Source organism: Myiozetetes cayanensis, unplaced genomic scaffold, assembly GCF_022539395.1.
Source record: "Myiozetetes cayanensis isolate MyiCay16 unplaced genomic scaffold, myiCay2020 scf3, whole genome shotgun sequence".
Taxonomy (NCBI): domain Eukaryota; kingdom Metazoa; phylum Chordata; class Aves; order Passeriformes; family Tyrannidae; genus Myiozetetes; species Myiozetetes cayanensis.
In genome coordinates, this window is record NW_026087521.1 from 1,411,986 (window position 1) to 1,424,684 (window position 12,699).

Here is a 12,699-nt window from a genome sequence, read left to right on the forward strand (position 1 = left end):
GATCCCCAGGACAATTCCCCGGCTCCGGCAGCTCCAGGAGGACGGATCGGGATCGGGATGGGGGCCGGAGCCACCAGGCCAGGCCAGGAGATTCCCACGGGATCCCCTGGATGGTCCTGCCCTTCCCCCCAGGTGGGAAATGGGATGGGAGCCCCGGGAGATCTTCGGGATCGGCCGCCCCTTGGGAATGCCGAGCCGGGCCCGGAATCCCGGATTGCCTGCGGGAATGACGGAGCAGCCGAGATTCCATCAGGGGTGGGATGGGATGGGAAATACAGAAAATAAATAGAGAGAAATTTATCAACAGAAATTATATTTGTTACTAATATTAACAATATTACCTTAAATTGGTATTAATAATAATTATTAATTACTAATATTTAATAAAGTAGTACTTATTTATATGTGTTTATATTAAAATGTATTCATGATATAAATATATGAAATATAGAAATGTCTCTACAAATAATGCTTATTATTGATACTATCAACGTTAACAGTAAAACAATATAATATTAACTAATATTAAGACCAATAAAATGAACAATTTATTTCATTATTATTTATGTATTAATATTAAATGCATTAATTATATAAACTTTTTAATATACACATGTCTGTAAATAATGTCTAATTATTATTTTTATTATCACCATTAACAGTAAAAGAATATTAATATGAATTAATATTAAACCATTAAAATTAACAATTTCTTTCTTTATTATGTATGTAATTATATTAAAATGTATTAAATGTATTAAAATGCATTCATGATCTAAATATAAAAAGGTTTCTATAAATAATGTTTCTTATAATATTAGCAAGATTAACATTATTAACATGAAATCAACATTAATATTAATATTAACCCCATTAATATATATTATATATATTATATATTATAGCTATTTATATATTATATAATTACATAGTATATATTCCTATTAAAATGTATTAATGAGATAAAAATATAAAATGTCAAAATGCTTCTATAAATAATGTTTACTATAATATTATCAATGTTAGCATTATAAAAATTTTATTATTAATTATATTATTAATTATTATTAATTATATTATTATTGAATAATATTAAAATAATATTAAATAATTAATAACAACACGTTAACATTAATTATCACAACCATATATTAACATTATTTACAATTCAATTATTTATTTATGTATTTATATTAAAATGTATTAATGAAATAAAAATGTTTCTATAAATAATGTCAAATTAACATTAAATCAACATTAATATTATTTAGCATTTACACCATCATTTATTTATTATGTATTTATATTAAAATTTACTCATAATATAAATACATATAAAATATAAAAATCGTTTCTAAAAATAATTTTATACACGTATTTTTAGTATAATACATATTTCATTTATTATATTTTTATATAGTATATAGAGTGTATATAATACATATATTATATATTTATATTTTAATGATATATTTTAATAATAAATATATATTTAATATTTATATTTATTGCCTATTTATTGTCATATTATCAACCTTATTAACATTAAACCAACATTATTATTAATTAGCATTTACACCATCCTTTATTTATTATGTATTTCTATTAAAATATATTCATAATATAAATACATGTGGCTCAGTCTCCATCCCTGTCCCTCCATCTCTGAGCCCTGGGGTCCTCCAGGGATTGTTGGGCTCAGTGTCCATCCCAATCCCTCCCTGGCTGAGCCCTGGGTTCCTCCAGGGATTGTTGGGCTCAGGTCCATCCCAATCATTCCATCTCTGAGCCCTGGGGTCCTCCTGGGATGTGCTGGAATCTTCCCCAGGATCCAACATCCATCCCAGTCCCTCCCTGGCTGAGCTCTGGGTACCTCCAGGGATTGTTGGGCTCAGATCCATCCCTGTTCCTCCATGTCTGAGCTCTGGTGTCCTCCTGGGATGTGTTGGAAGCTCTTTCAGGACCCAACATCCATCTCTGTCCCTCCATCTCTGAGCCCTGGGGTCCTCCAGGAATGTGTTGGAAGCTCCCCAAGGATTCAACATCCATCCCAGTCCCTCCCTGGCTGAGCCCTGGTGACCTCCAGGGATTGTTGGGCTCAGATCCATCCCTGTTCCTCCATGTCTGAGCTCTGGTGTCCTCCAGGGATATGTTGGAAGCTCTTTCAGGACCCAACATCCATCTCTGTCCCTCCATCTCTGAGCCCTGGGTTCCTCCAGGGATTGTTGGGCTCAGTGTCCATCCCAATCATTCCATCTCTGAGCCCTGGGGTCCTCCAGGGATCTGTTGGAAGCTCCCCCAGGATCCAACATCCATCCCAGTCCCTCCATCTCTGAGCCCTGGTGTCCTCCAGGGATTGTTGGGCTCAGATCCATCCCAACCCCTCCGTTTCCGAACCCTGATGTCTCCCTGGGATGTGTTGGAAGCTCTTTCAGGACCCAACATCCATCCCAGTCCCTCCCTGGCTGAACCCTGGGGTCCTCCAGGGATTGTTGGGCTCAGTGTCCATCCCAATCATTCCATCTCTGAGCCCTGGGGTCCTCCAGGGATCTGTTGGAAGCTCCCCCAGGATCCAACATCCATTCCAGTCCCTCCATGTCTGAGCCCTGGGGTCCTCCAGGGATGTGTTGGAAGCTCCCCAAGGATTCAACATCCATCCCAGTCCCTCCCTGGCTGAGCCCTGGTGACCTCCAGGGAATGTTGGGCTCAGATCCATCCCTGTTCCTCCATGTCTGAGCTCTGGTGTCCTCCAGGGATATGTTGGAGCTCTTCAGGATCCAACATCCATCTCTGTCCCTCCATCTCTGAGCCTTGGTGTCCTCCAGGGATGTGTTGGAAGCTCCCCCAGGATTCAACATCCATCCCAGTCCCTTCCTGGCTGAGCCCTGGTGTCCTCCAGGGATTGTTGAGCTCAGATCCATCCTAATCCCTCCATCTCTGAGCTCTGGTGTCCTCCAGGGATGTGTTGGGAGCTCTTTCAGGACCCAACATCCATCTCTGTCCCTCCATCTCTGAGCCCTGGGGTCCTCCAGGGATTGTTGGAAGCTCCCCAAGGATTCAACATCCATCCCAGTCCCTCCCTGGCTGAGCCCTGGTGACCTCCAGGGATTGTTGGGCTCAGATCCATCCCTGTCCCTCCATGTCTGAGCTCTGGTGTCCTCCAGGAATGTGTTGGAAGCTCCCCAAGGATTCAACATCCATCCCTGTCCCTCCATCTCTGAGCCCTGGGGTCCTCCACGGATTGTTGGGCTCAGTGTCCATCCCAATCCCTTCCTGGCTGAGCCCTGGGGTCCTCCAGGGATTGTTGGGCTCAGTGTCCATCCCAATCCCTTCCTGGTTGAGCCCTGGGGTCCTCCAGGGATTGTTGGGCTCAGTGTCCATCCCAACCCCTCCCTGGTTGAGCCCTGGTGTCCTCCAGGGATGTGTTGGGAGCTCTTTCAGGACCCAACATCCATCCCTGTCCCTCCATCTCTGAGCCCTGGGGTCCTCCAGGGATTGTTGAGCTCAGATCCATCCTAATCCCTCCATCTCTGAGCTCTTGGTGTCCTCCAGGGATGTGTTGGAAGCTCCCCCAGGATCCAACATCCATCCCAGTCCCTCCCAGATCTCCACACTGCCCAGGATTCCCGGGGATCACACACCTGGCTGAGGTCCTGCCGTGGCTCCTCCCAGTCCTCAGGAATTTCCATGGATTGGTTTCCTGGCAGCTCCTCCTCTGGGAATTGTGGAGGCACCGCCGAGCCCTGCAGAGGGTGACAAGTGACACCACAATTCCAATCATTCCCAGAGCAGAGGGGCCATTCCCGAGCTCTGCCACTGATCCATGCACACAGATCCTCATCCCTTCCCCAGCTCCAGCAGGAAAATCAGAAATTCCAATCAAAATCCCTGCGGCGAAATTCCCACAAAACTCCTTCGCTTCCCAACAAATCAGCACAAAATGGAGGAGGAATTCCAAGTCCCTGATGGGGGATTTACTTACCCTGAGGAGGGAGGAGTTTGTCCCTCCTGAGTCCCTCTCCCTCTGCCTTTCCCTGGGTGTTTTCTCCAAGGATTCCAGAGGGTTTCCCGGGAATTGGTACCCAGGGGGGTCAGAACCACCAGCAGGAGGACCCTGTGGAGACCAAGGTGAAATTACTGCCTTCCCTTTCTCCTTTCCCAAATCCCTTAAAAATGAGATTTCTGGATTCTACACATCAACCACCTGCTTAATTAACCTGTAATTAAAATCTTTTGACACGAGGGGATGGATTTTTTTAACGCATTTCTAACCCATCTGTTGGGTTGTGGAAAGGTTTAAAAGGTCCTCCTCCTTGGAAGTTGTCCCAGGTCAGGCTGGGATGGGGTTTGGAATAACCTGGGATAGTGGGAGGAGGGAGATGAACCATCAGGAGGTGCCTCCAAACATCCCCGGCTCCCAAATATTCCACAAGCTCTTGATCTCCAGTTGGAGACCCAACATCTCCCACCAGGGACCTCCAAGGGTTTTTTGGAGGGTCAGCCAAGGCTTGAATGCCCTGAAAAGAGGATGAGAAAATTCCCCCCCCCTTGGAGCTCCAGGGGCTGTTTTTTGGGATATTTCTCGTCAGGCTTGGCTGGAAGGGATGGGTTAAGATCCATGAAGGTCCTCCTGGATGGAGATCCATGGGGATCCTCCTGGAGCTCTGGGAGGTGACCTGGATACAGCCACTCCTGGACCACCCTGGAATTGGGGTCCAGCAGGGAGATGGAGCCTTAACAAGGCCAATAAATTCCCAATTCCCAGAAACATGAGCTGTTAATCACAACTGCAGGGGACTTGATTATTCCTCACTGCAGCTGCAGGTGAGTTGATTATCCCTGGGAATTAGTCTGGAATCATGGAATATACCCGGATGGAAGGGACCCCCAACGATCCCACCCTGGCCCTGAGCGCTCCTGGAGCTCTTGGCAGTCCCACCATGGACTCCTCTGCTGGACAATCTCAATCCATCCTCACAGCAGCATCAGATCCTTCCCTGCCAGGGCAGCAGAGACAATTCCCAGGATCCCTGAGGTTGGAAAAGCCCTCCCAGCCCATGGATCCACCCTGTGCCCCATCCCCACCTTGTCCCCCAGCCCAGAGCACTGAGTGCCACAACCAGGTCTTCCTTGGACACCTCCAGGGCTGGGCACTCCAAACCTCCCTGGGCAGCCCCTGCCAAGGCCTCACCACCCTTTCCATGAGGAAATTTTCCCTAAAATCCAATTTGAACTTCCCCTGGCACAGCTTGAGGCCGTTCTCTCTCCTCCTGTCCCTGTTCCCTGGGAGCAGAGCCCGAACCCCCCCGGCTCCCCCCTCCTGGCAGGGACTTGCAGAGCCAGAAGGTCCCCCCTGAGCCTCCTTTTCTCCAGGATGAGCCCCCCCAGCTCCCTCAGGAGTTCTCCACACCCTTCCCAGCTCCCTTCCCTGCCCTCAGTGTCTCCCTGAACTGGGGGACCTCAAACCTTCATCTGTTCCTCACCCTGGGGAGTCCTCCAGACCCTGGTGACTCCACGGGCTCCAGCTCCAGGCTCTGGCCTTCTCCTGTCCCCTCAGGGCTGCCCAGGACACCAGGAGAAGGATCCAGCACCAGGAGATCCTGCAAGGCCAGAAAGAAACCACCAAATTCCTTCATTCCTGTGGAAAAACAGGGTGTTTTGCAGTCCCACCCACCCCAACTCCCCCTGGAACTGAAGATCCCAAATCCCGGTGCCAACCAGGAGTGTCTTCCAGCAAAACTGTCCCAAGGGGGTTAAAGTGAAAGGGGAGAGGTTTAGGTGGGATGGTGTGGAAGGGATTCTGGGCTGGGAGGGATTTCCTGGGTTCCACCCTCGGTGCTTCCAGGTCTCTCTCCAGCTGAACCATTCCCAGCCAAGGGAAATGGGGCATCCAGGAGGGAAAACAAAGCTCTGGATGCTCCTGGCACAGCCCACCCCCAAATTCCAGTTCCAAACAGGGCCATAGAGCCCTCAGAGCCCCTTGCAGGGTCTGAAGGGGCTCCAGGAGAGCTGGAGAGGGACTGGGGACAAGGGATGGAGGGACAGGACACAGGGAATGGCTTCCCAGTGCCAGAGGGCAGGGACAGATGGGAGATTGGGAAGGAATTGCTGGCTGGGAGGGTGGGGAGGGGCTGGACTGGATTTCCCAGAGAAGCTGTGGCTGCCCCTGGATCCCTGGGAGTGTCCAAGGAGCAGCCTGGAAGGTGTCCCAGCCCCTTGCAGGGGGTTGGATTGGAGCAGCTCCATCTCCAAGCACCACCATCCCCTGGACCTCCCGACGACAGAGGTGACCCCGACGCCCCCAACGCCCCCTTCCCGTCCCTGGGGGCTCTGCCTGTCCCCGAGGGTGGCAGATGACGTCACTCACCGCGTGGTTGTCCCCAGAGCTGTGACTCGTCCCCGGCTGCCACCCCAGCCCGGCCGGGCCGCGCCGCTGGAGCTCCTGGCACAGTGCCCTCAGCAGGGCCAGCTGGGCACACCAGTACACATCAGTACACACCAGTACACATCAGTAAGGCCCAGGAAGAGCCACCCTCCCGCTCCTCTCACATCCCCATGCTGGGACAGCCACCCCAAAACGGGGCTGATGAATCTCCAGGGGTTCATGGTGGGCACCCAGGGGTCAAACTGAGCTGCTGGTGGAGCTCAGGGGGTGTTTCTGCCCACCCTAAAGGACATTCCCAAGTGTTTGAAGCTTTCCAGGATTTCAAGGGATCTTGATAAAAAAAACAGGGAGAGGGATTTTGGTTTTTTCACACAGGCAGATGGTGGTGGCAGGACAAGGGGGAAGGGGTTTAAGGGGATTTAGGTGGGATTTTGGGAAGGGATTCCTGGCTGGGAGGGTGGGGAGGGATTGGAATGGATTTCCCAGAGAAGCTGTGGCTGCCCCTGGATCCCTGGCAGTGTCCCCATGGCATGTCCAGGGGACAGATGGAAAATCTCAGTTCCAATCCCCTCGGCAGGAAGGTCAAAGCATCACCCACCTTGATCCCGTGGCCTTCCAAGAGCCTCTCCAGGTCCTGGAAGAGCAAAGAAGGGTCAGAAGTTCTCCCCCTCTCCCCTCCAGCCCAGGCAGGGGGTCCTGGGGGTGTCCTGAGGGCACTGGGTCCCCTCTGCCACCCCGACCCCAAACAGGGAGGTGTTTCCCTAATTTTGGGTTCATTTACCTTCATTTCCACTCCTCTGCCTGGTGCTCCAGGTTCTCCCTTCAAAGGAACGAGATCAGCTCGTTAATTAAGTCGTTATCTCCGTGAGGAGCGAGAAGGAGAGCCCTGAGGAACGGGAATAATCCCACATCTGGTCTTTCCTCTGCTCCCAGCCCATGGGATAACCCTGGAGAAATCCCTGTCAGCTCAGAGGGGGGGGATTGTCCATCAGCCACCTCCTAACCCTGGTGACCCTCCAGGGGAGGGATTTTGGGATTTTGGGTCGTGGAATTTCAGTGGATTGGGAGGTCCAGGCTGGGAGGTCTCATGGGGGGAGGTGGGGGTGGAGCTGCCTCTCTGAGGGGCTTCATTTCCCGGGAATGGGGGCTCGGGAAGGACGGATTGAGGGGCAGAGATGGGAACCAGGGAGGGATGGGATGGGATAAATGGGATGGGATGGGATGGGATGGGATAGGATGGGATAGGATGGATGGGATAGGATAGGATAGGATGGGGTGGATGGGGTTGGATGAATGGGATGGGATGGGATGGGATTGGATGGATGGGATGAATGGGATGGGATGGGATGGGATGGGATGAATGGGATGGGATAGGATGGGGTGGATGGAATGGGATGAGATGATAGGATAGGATGGGTGGATGGGAGTGGGATGGGATGAATGGGATGGGATGGGATGGGATGGGATGGGATGGGATGGGATGGGATGGGATGGGATGGGATGAATGGAATGGGATGGGATGGATGGGATGGGATGAATGGAATGGGATGGGATAGGATGGATGGGATGGGATGGGATAAATGGGATAGGATGGGATGGATGGGAGGTCCCAGGGGGGAGTTGGGGGCAGAGCTGCCTCTCTGAGGGGCTTCATTTCCCAGGAATGGGAGCTCGGGAAGGACGGATTGAGGGGCAGGGATGGGCACTGGGGAGGCCCTGCCGGGACTGGGGGTCCGGGCCAGAGGGGAACTGGGAAGGCCTGGGGAACTGGGAATGGCCTGGCTGAACTGGGATGGACTGGGTGAACTGGAGAGACTGGCTGAACTGGGAATGGCCTGGCTGAACTGGGAAAGGCCTGGCTGAACTGGGAATGGACTGGCTGAACTGGGAATGTCTGAGGCACAGCCCATGGGACAAGCCCTGCATTCCCAAGCCCCGGATCTCGTGCCCATCAGAAGATCCACCTGAACCCTCTTCCCACAGCATTTTCCCCTGTTTTTTTGGGAATGAGTTTGTCCCACCCCTCCAGCTCCCTGGATCTGTGTGGATCCCGAGGCCACTTCTCCTCCCAGCCCTTCCTGATGTTGCAGGAAGAGAGGAAGGGCAGAAACCAGCCCTGAACACTTGGGAATTCCATCCCACCCGTGGTTTTTCCCCCTAAATGCTCCCAGTGGAGATGCAGGACCAGGGAACCACCTCCACCACCCCCACGGCTTTGGGAGCCCATCCCAAGGAACTCTGCTTGGAAATCCCAATCCCAAGCCCTTCAAGGCTCAGGAGAGCTTGGAATGGGTGTTTTTTTCCCACCCAGGACGTACCTTGGGGCCTGGGGGGCCTCTTTCACCTCTTAATCCGTCATTCCCACGATCCCCCTGGAAGAGGCAGCCATGGATTAGTCCCTCATCCCCTCTGCCATTCCCAGGTGATGATGATGATGGATTTTCCCTCAGCCATTCCCAGCATTCCCTGTGTCCTGGTCTGTGCTGGCATCCTCAATTAACACCTTTTCCAGGAGCTTTTCCTTGGATTTCACTCCTTCCCAATAACTCGGAGCGACAACTCTGCTCTTCCCTCGGGAAAAGCCGGGCCCTGGGAGCTTGGAAGTGGGATTTGGATGTGGGATTTGGAAGTGGGATTTGGAAGTGGGATTTGGGAGCTCCTGGTGCTCCCACAGCTCCCCCCATCCATCCCGTGGCTCAGGACTCCCAAGGGCTGAGCAGGGAAAAAATTCCCATCACCTGGAATTTCCACAGGGATTGTGATCCCAGCTCCCAGAATAATAAACTGGGGTTATTCCAGCAATCCAAGCCAGCTCATTCCCTGTTTTCCCAGGGAAATGGAGTGTTGGGATGGATCCCTCTGGGGTTTTCCTTGGGCTGAAATCTGGTGGATGGACTTTGGGAAGCTGAGCTCAGGAAATTTGGAGTTCCCTGGATTTGCCCTGCACAGGAATTCCTTGGGATTTAATTGGGAATGAGTTAATTTTATCCTCATTATCCTCATCATCTTCCTCCTCATGGATTGGGTTCTTCAGGGAATTTCCTCTCCTCAGTTTCACAAAAAGGTGGAAAATCCCAACATTCCCTTTTAGGGTAGGAGGGGTTGTTTTGGTTTTGTTTGTTTTTTTTTAACAAAAAAACCCCAAAAAATCCAATTTTCCCTTTGGGAATTGCCCCATCCCAAGGCCCACCCTGTGCCAGCTGCTGCTCCAGGGATTTCCTTACATCCTTTCCAGGTTTTCCAGGGTCTCCTTTCATCCCTCGCTCTCCAGCTCGTCCCGGGAATCCAGGAGGGCCCTGAAAAATGGGAGACAAAAAAAAATCCCAAATAATCAGCAATAAACCCTGGGCAGGACATCCAAAAACCACTGGAAATGCAAAAACCACCAGAAACAAAGGAGAAAAAAGTGATTTTTTTCACTTCACACCCACCCAGGGGAGAAATCTTTGCCCCTCCCAGGGATGTTCCTGAGTGGGGGTGGAGGAGGAAATTCCCCTCTTGGGATGGCAGGGAAAGAAAATCATCAGAAATATTGCAATAATTGTGATCATTATTACCCTGATTCCCCTCACTCCTGGTTTTCCAGCTTCTCCCTGGAAAAGAGAAGGGAATTTTAATGTTCCTGGGGGATTTTATTCCTCATAAATGAATAATTCCCCCATAAATGAAGGAAGAAGGTGGAGGGGATGATAAAATGTTCATTTTTAGGGGGGATTTCCAACAAATCCCATTGTTGGGAGCTTCAGGAATGTTTGGATTTATCCAGAAAATAAAGAACCATCTCCCAAGGGGGAAAAAAAAGCAGTTTGGGTTCTTTTTTTGGCCTTTTTGTTCCAGCTTTTAGGTCTGGAGGGGGAAAGCAGAAGGAAAATTGGAAAGGAGGATCCTTCCCAGTCCCACCTAAAGGCCCAAAAAATGAGATTAAAATGAGCAGGGAGCGAATTAAACATGAAATTGTTTAATTAACCCGTGGAATTCTTTGCCCAGAGGGGTTGAGGGTGTTAAAAGGGTGATGTGGGGGCTTTAAATTCATGGAATTTAATCCCCCAAGGGCTCTTAAAGCCACCTCTGGCAGCATTCCCAGGATTCCCGGGGCAGGTGGGGGCTCTTGGATCACATTTCCACCCACAAAAGGCATTTTTATTTTCTTTTAATCTTAATTTCCTCCTCAGCTCTTGTGGGAAATCACCACTTGGGCTGCTGCCTTTTTTGACTTCCTTGGAATGCTCCTATTCCAGGGATAATCCAGCCCTTTGGAATGAGGAAAGGTCTTCCTTGACTTGGTTAGGAGAGGTTTTCCAAAGCCAAGTTGGGGATAAAAAGCCAATTTTCCAGAGGCTAATCCTGATGTTTTTGTGAGGGGACACCTGCTCTGATCATGGGATCCTTTTCCACCAGATATCCAGGGATAACCCAACCCTCTGGACTGGAGGAAGGTCCTCCCTGGCTGTGGCTGGAGAGTTTTCCAGGAGCCACTCGTGGCCCTTTTCCCAGGGGGATCCTTGTTGGATCACAAGAAGGAACTATCAGGAGGTGCTGGGAGGAGCAGGCAGGGATGATCCTCATGGATTCCTTCCAAGATGAGACCTCCTGTGGGTCTGTTATTCCCAAAAATCCACAGCCAGGCCTTCAGACAGCCGTGATTTAACAACAAAACAACGGGATCAAAGAATCCCACGCTGCTTTGGGCTGGGAAGATCCCCCAGTTCCAAGTCCATGAGCTAATTAGGAGTTAGATCCTGAGTGAGCTAATTAGGAGTTAGACCCAGGATGAGCTAATTAGGAATTAAACCCTGGATGAGCTAATGAGGAGTTGAGGACCTAATGAGGAGTTAGACCCTGGATGAGCTAACGAGGAGTTAGACCCTGGATGAGCTAACAAGGAGTTAGACCCTGGATAAGCTAATGAGGAGTTAGACCCTGGATAAGCTAATTAGGAGTTAGACCCTGGATGAGCTAATGAGGAGTTAGACCCTGGATGAGCTAATGAGGAGTTAGACCCTCAATCAGCTAATGAGGAGTCAGACCCTGGATGAGCTAATGAGGAGGTGATGACCTAATTAGGAGTTAGGCCCTGGATGAGCCAATGAGGACTTAGACCCTGGATGAGCTAATGAGGAGGTGATGACCTAATTAGGAGTTAGGCCCTGGATGAGCCAATGAGGACTTAGACCCTCCATGAGCTAATGAGGAGTTAGACCCTGGATGAGCTAATGAGGAGTTAGATCCTGGATGACTTAATTAGGAGTTAGACCCTGGATGAGCTAATGAGGAGTTAGACCCTCAATCAGCTAATTAGGAGTTAGACCCTGGATGGGCTAATTAGGAGTTAGACCCTGGGTAAGCTAATGAGGAGTTAGACCCTGGATGAGTTAATAAGGAGTTAAAGCCTGGATGAGCTAATTAGGACTCAGACCCTGGATGAGCTAATTAGGAATTAGACCCTCCATGACCTAATGAGGAGTCAGACGCTGGATGAACCCAGGACCAGTTAGACCCTGGATGAGCTAATAAGGAGTTAAAGCCTGGATGACATAATTAGGAGTCAGACCCTGGATGAGCTAATGAGGAGTTAGATCCTCCATGAGCTAATGAGGAGCTGGACCTTTGATGAGCTAATTAGGAGTCAGCCCCTGGCTGAGCCAGGCCCAATCAGCCCCCTGTACTCACATCTCTGCCCCTCAGTCCGGCCTCTCCCGCTTTCCCAGGCGCTCCCGGCTCCCCTTTCTCTCCCTTGGGCCCAACGTCCCCCTGGGGAGCAGGAGATGTTTGTCACCCCCAGCTGCCTCCCAGAGCCCCCACATTTCGTGGCTCCTTCCCCCCTCCCTGGCTCAGAACTTCTCCCCTGGGCCAGGGAGGGCTGGAAAGATCCATCTCTCTAATCCAGCCCATCCAGATCCTCCAAAAAATCCTCTTTGGAAGACCCTGCAGGAGCTTTGGAGGTTCTCCACCTCCCTTGGGAAGGTTTCCAGCTTAAAGGAGAGACCCCCAGGCCTCCCCTTCCCACATTCCAACCCCTTCCCACATTCCAACCCCTTCCCAGTGCTCCCTGCCTTGGGTGCCCCTCACTCCTCTCCTCTGGTCCAGCTGCTCCAGCCCAAAATCTTCTGCTCCTTGGAACCTCTGGAATATTTTCCCAAATCCAAACAGTCCTTCAGCCAAGATTCCCCCTCCCAAAAATGTGGGAAATGGGCACAGGGAGACATTCCTGGAGCAAACACCACCTTGGGGTGTTTTCCAGAGCCATCCCTACCTCCCTAATCCAGGGAATCACAGCATCCCAGAGTGAGTTGGGTTGGAAGGGACCTCAAACT

The 12,699-nt window shown here is 50.4% G+C and overlaps 1 protein-coding gene across 1 annotated transcript in view; it reads right to left on the reverse strand.

The window, feature by feature from the left end:
• The window catches only part of LOC126644420 (collagen alpha-1(VII) chain-like), an 88,516-nt gene that overhangs the window by 41,980 nt on the left and 33,837 nt on the right, over positions 1-12,699 (reverse strand). Inside the window, 11 exon segments of the mRNA XM_050323762.1 lie at positions 3,642-3,743; positions 3,983-4,114; positions 5,484-5,600; positions 6,368-6,469; positions 6,984-7,019; positions 7,167-7,205; positions 8,704-8,757; positions 9,610-9,681; positions 9,943-9,985; positions 10,858-10,886; positions 12,056-12,136. Of these exon segments, the coding sequence (XP_050179719.1) occupies positions 3,642-3,743; positions 3,983-4,114; positions 5,484-5,600; positions 6,368-6,469; positions 6,984-7,019; positions 7,167-7,205; positions 8,704-8,757; positions 9,610-9,681; positions 9,943-9,985; positions 10,858-10,886; positions 12,056-12,136 (807 nt within the window).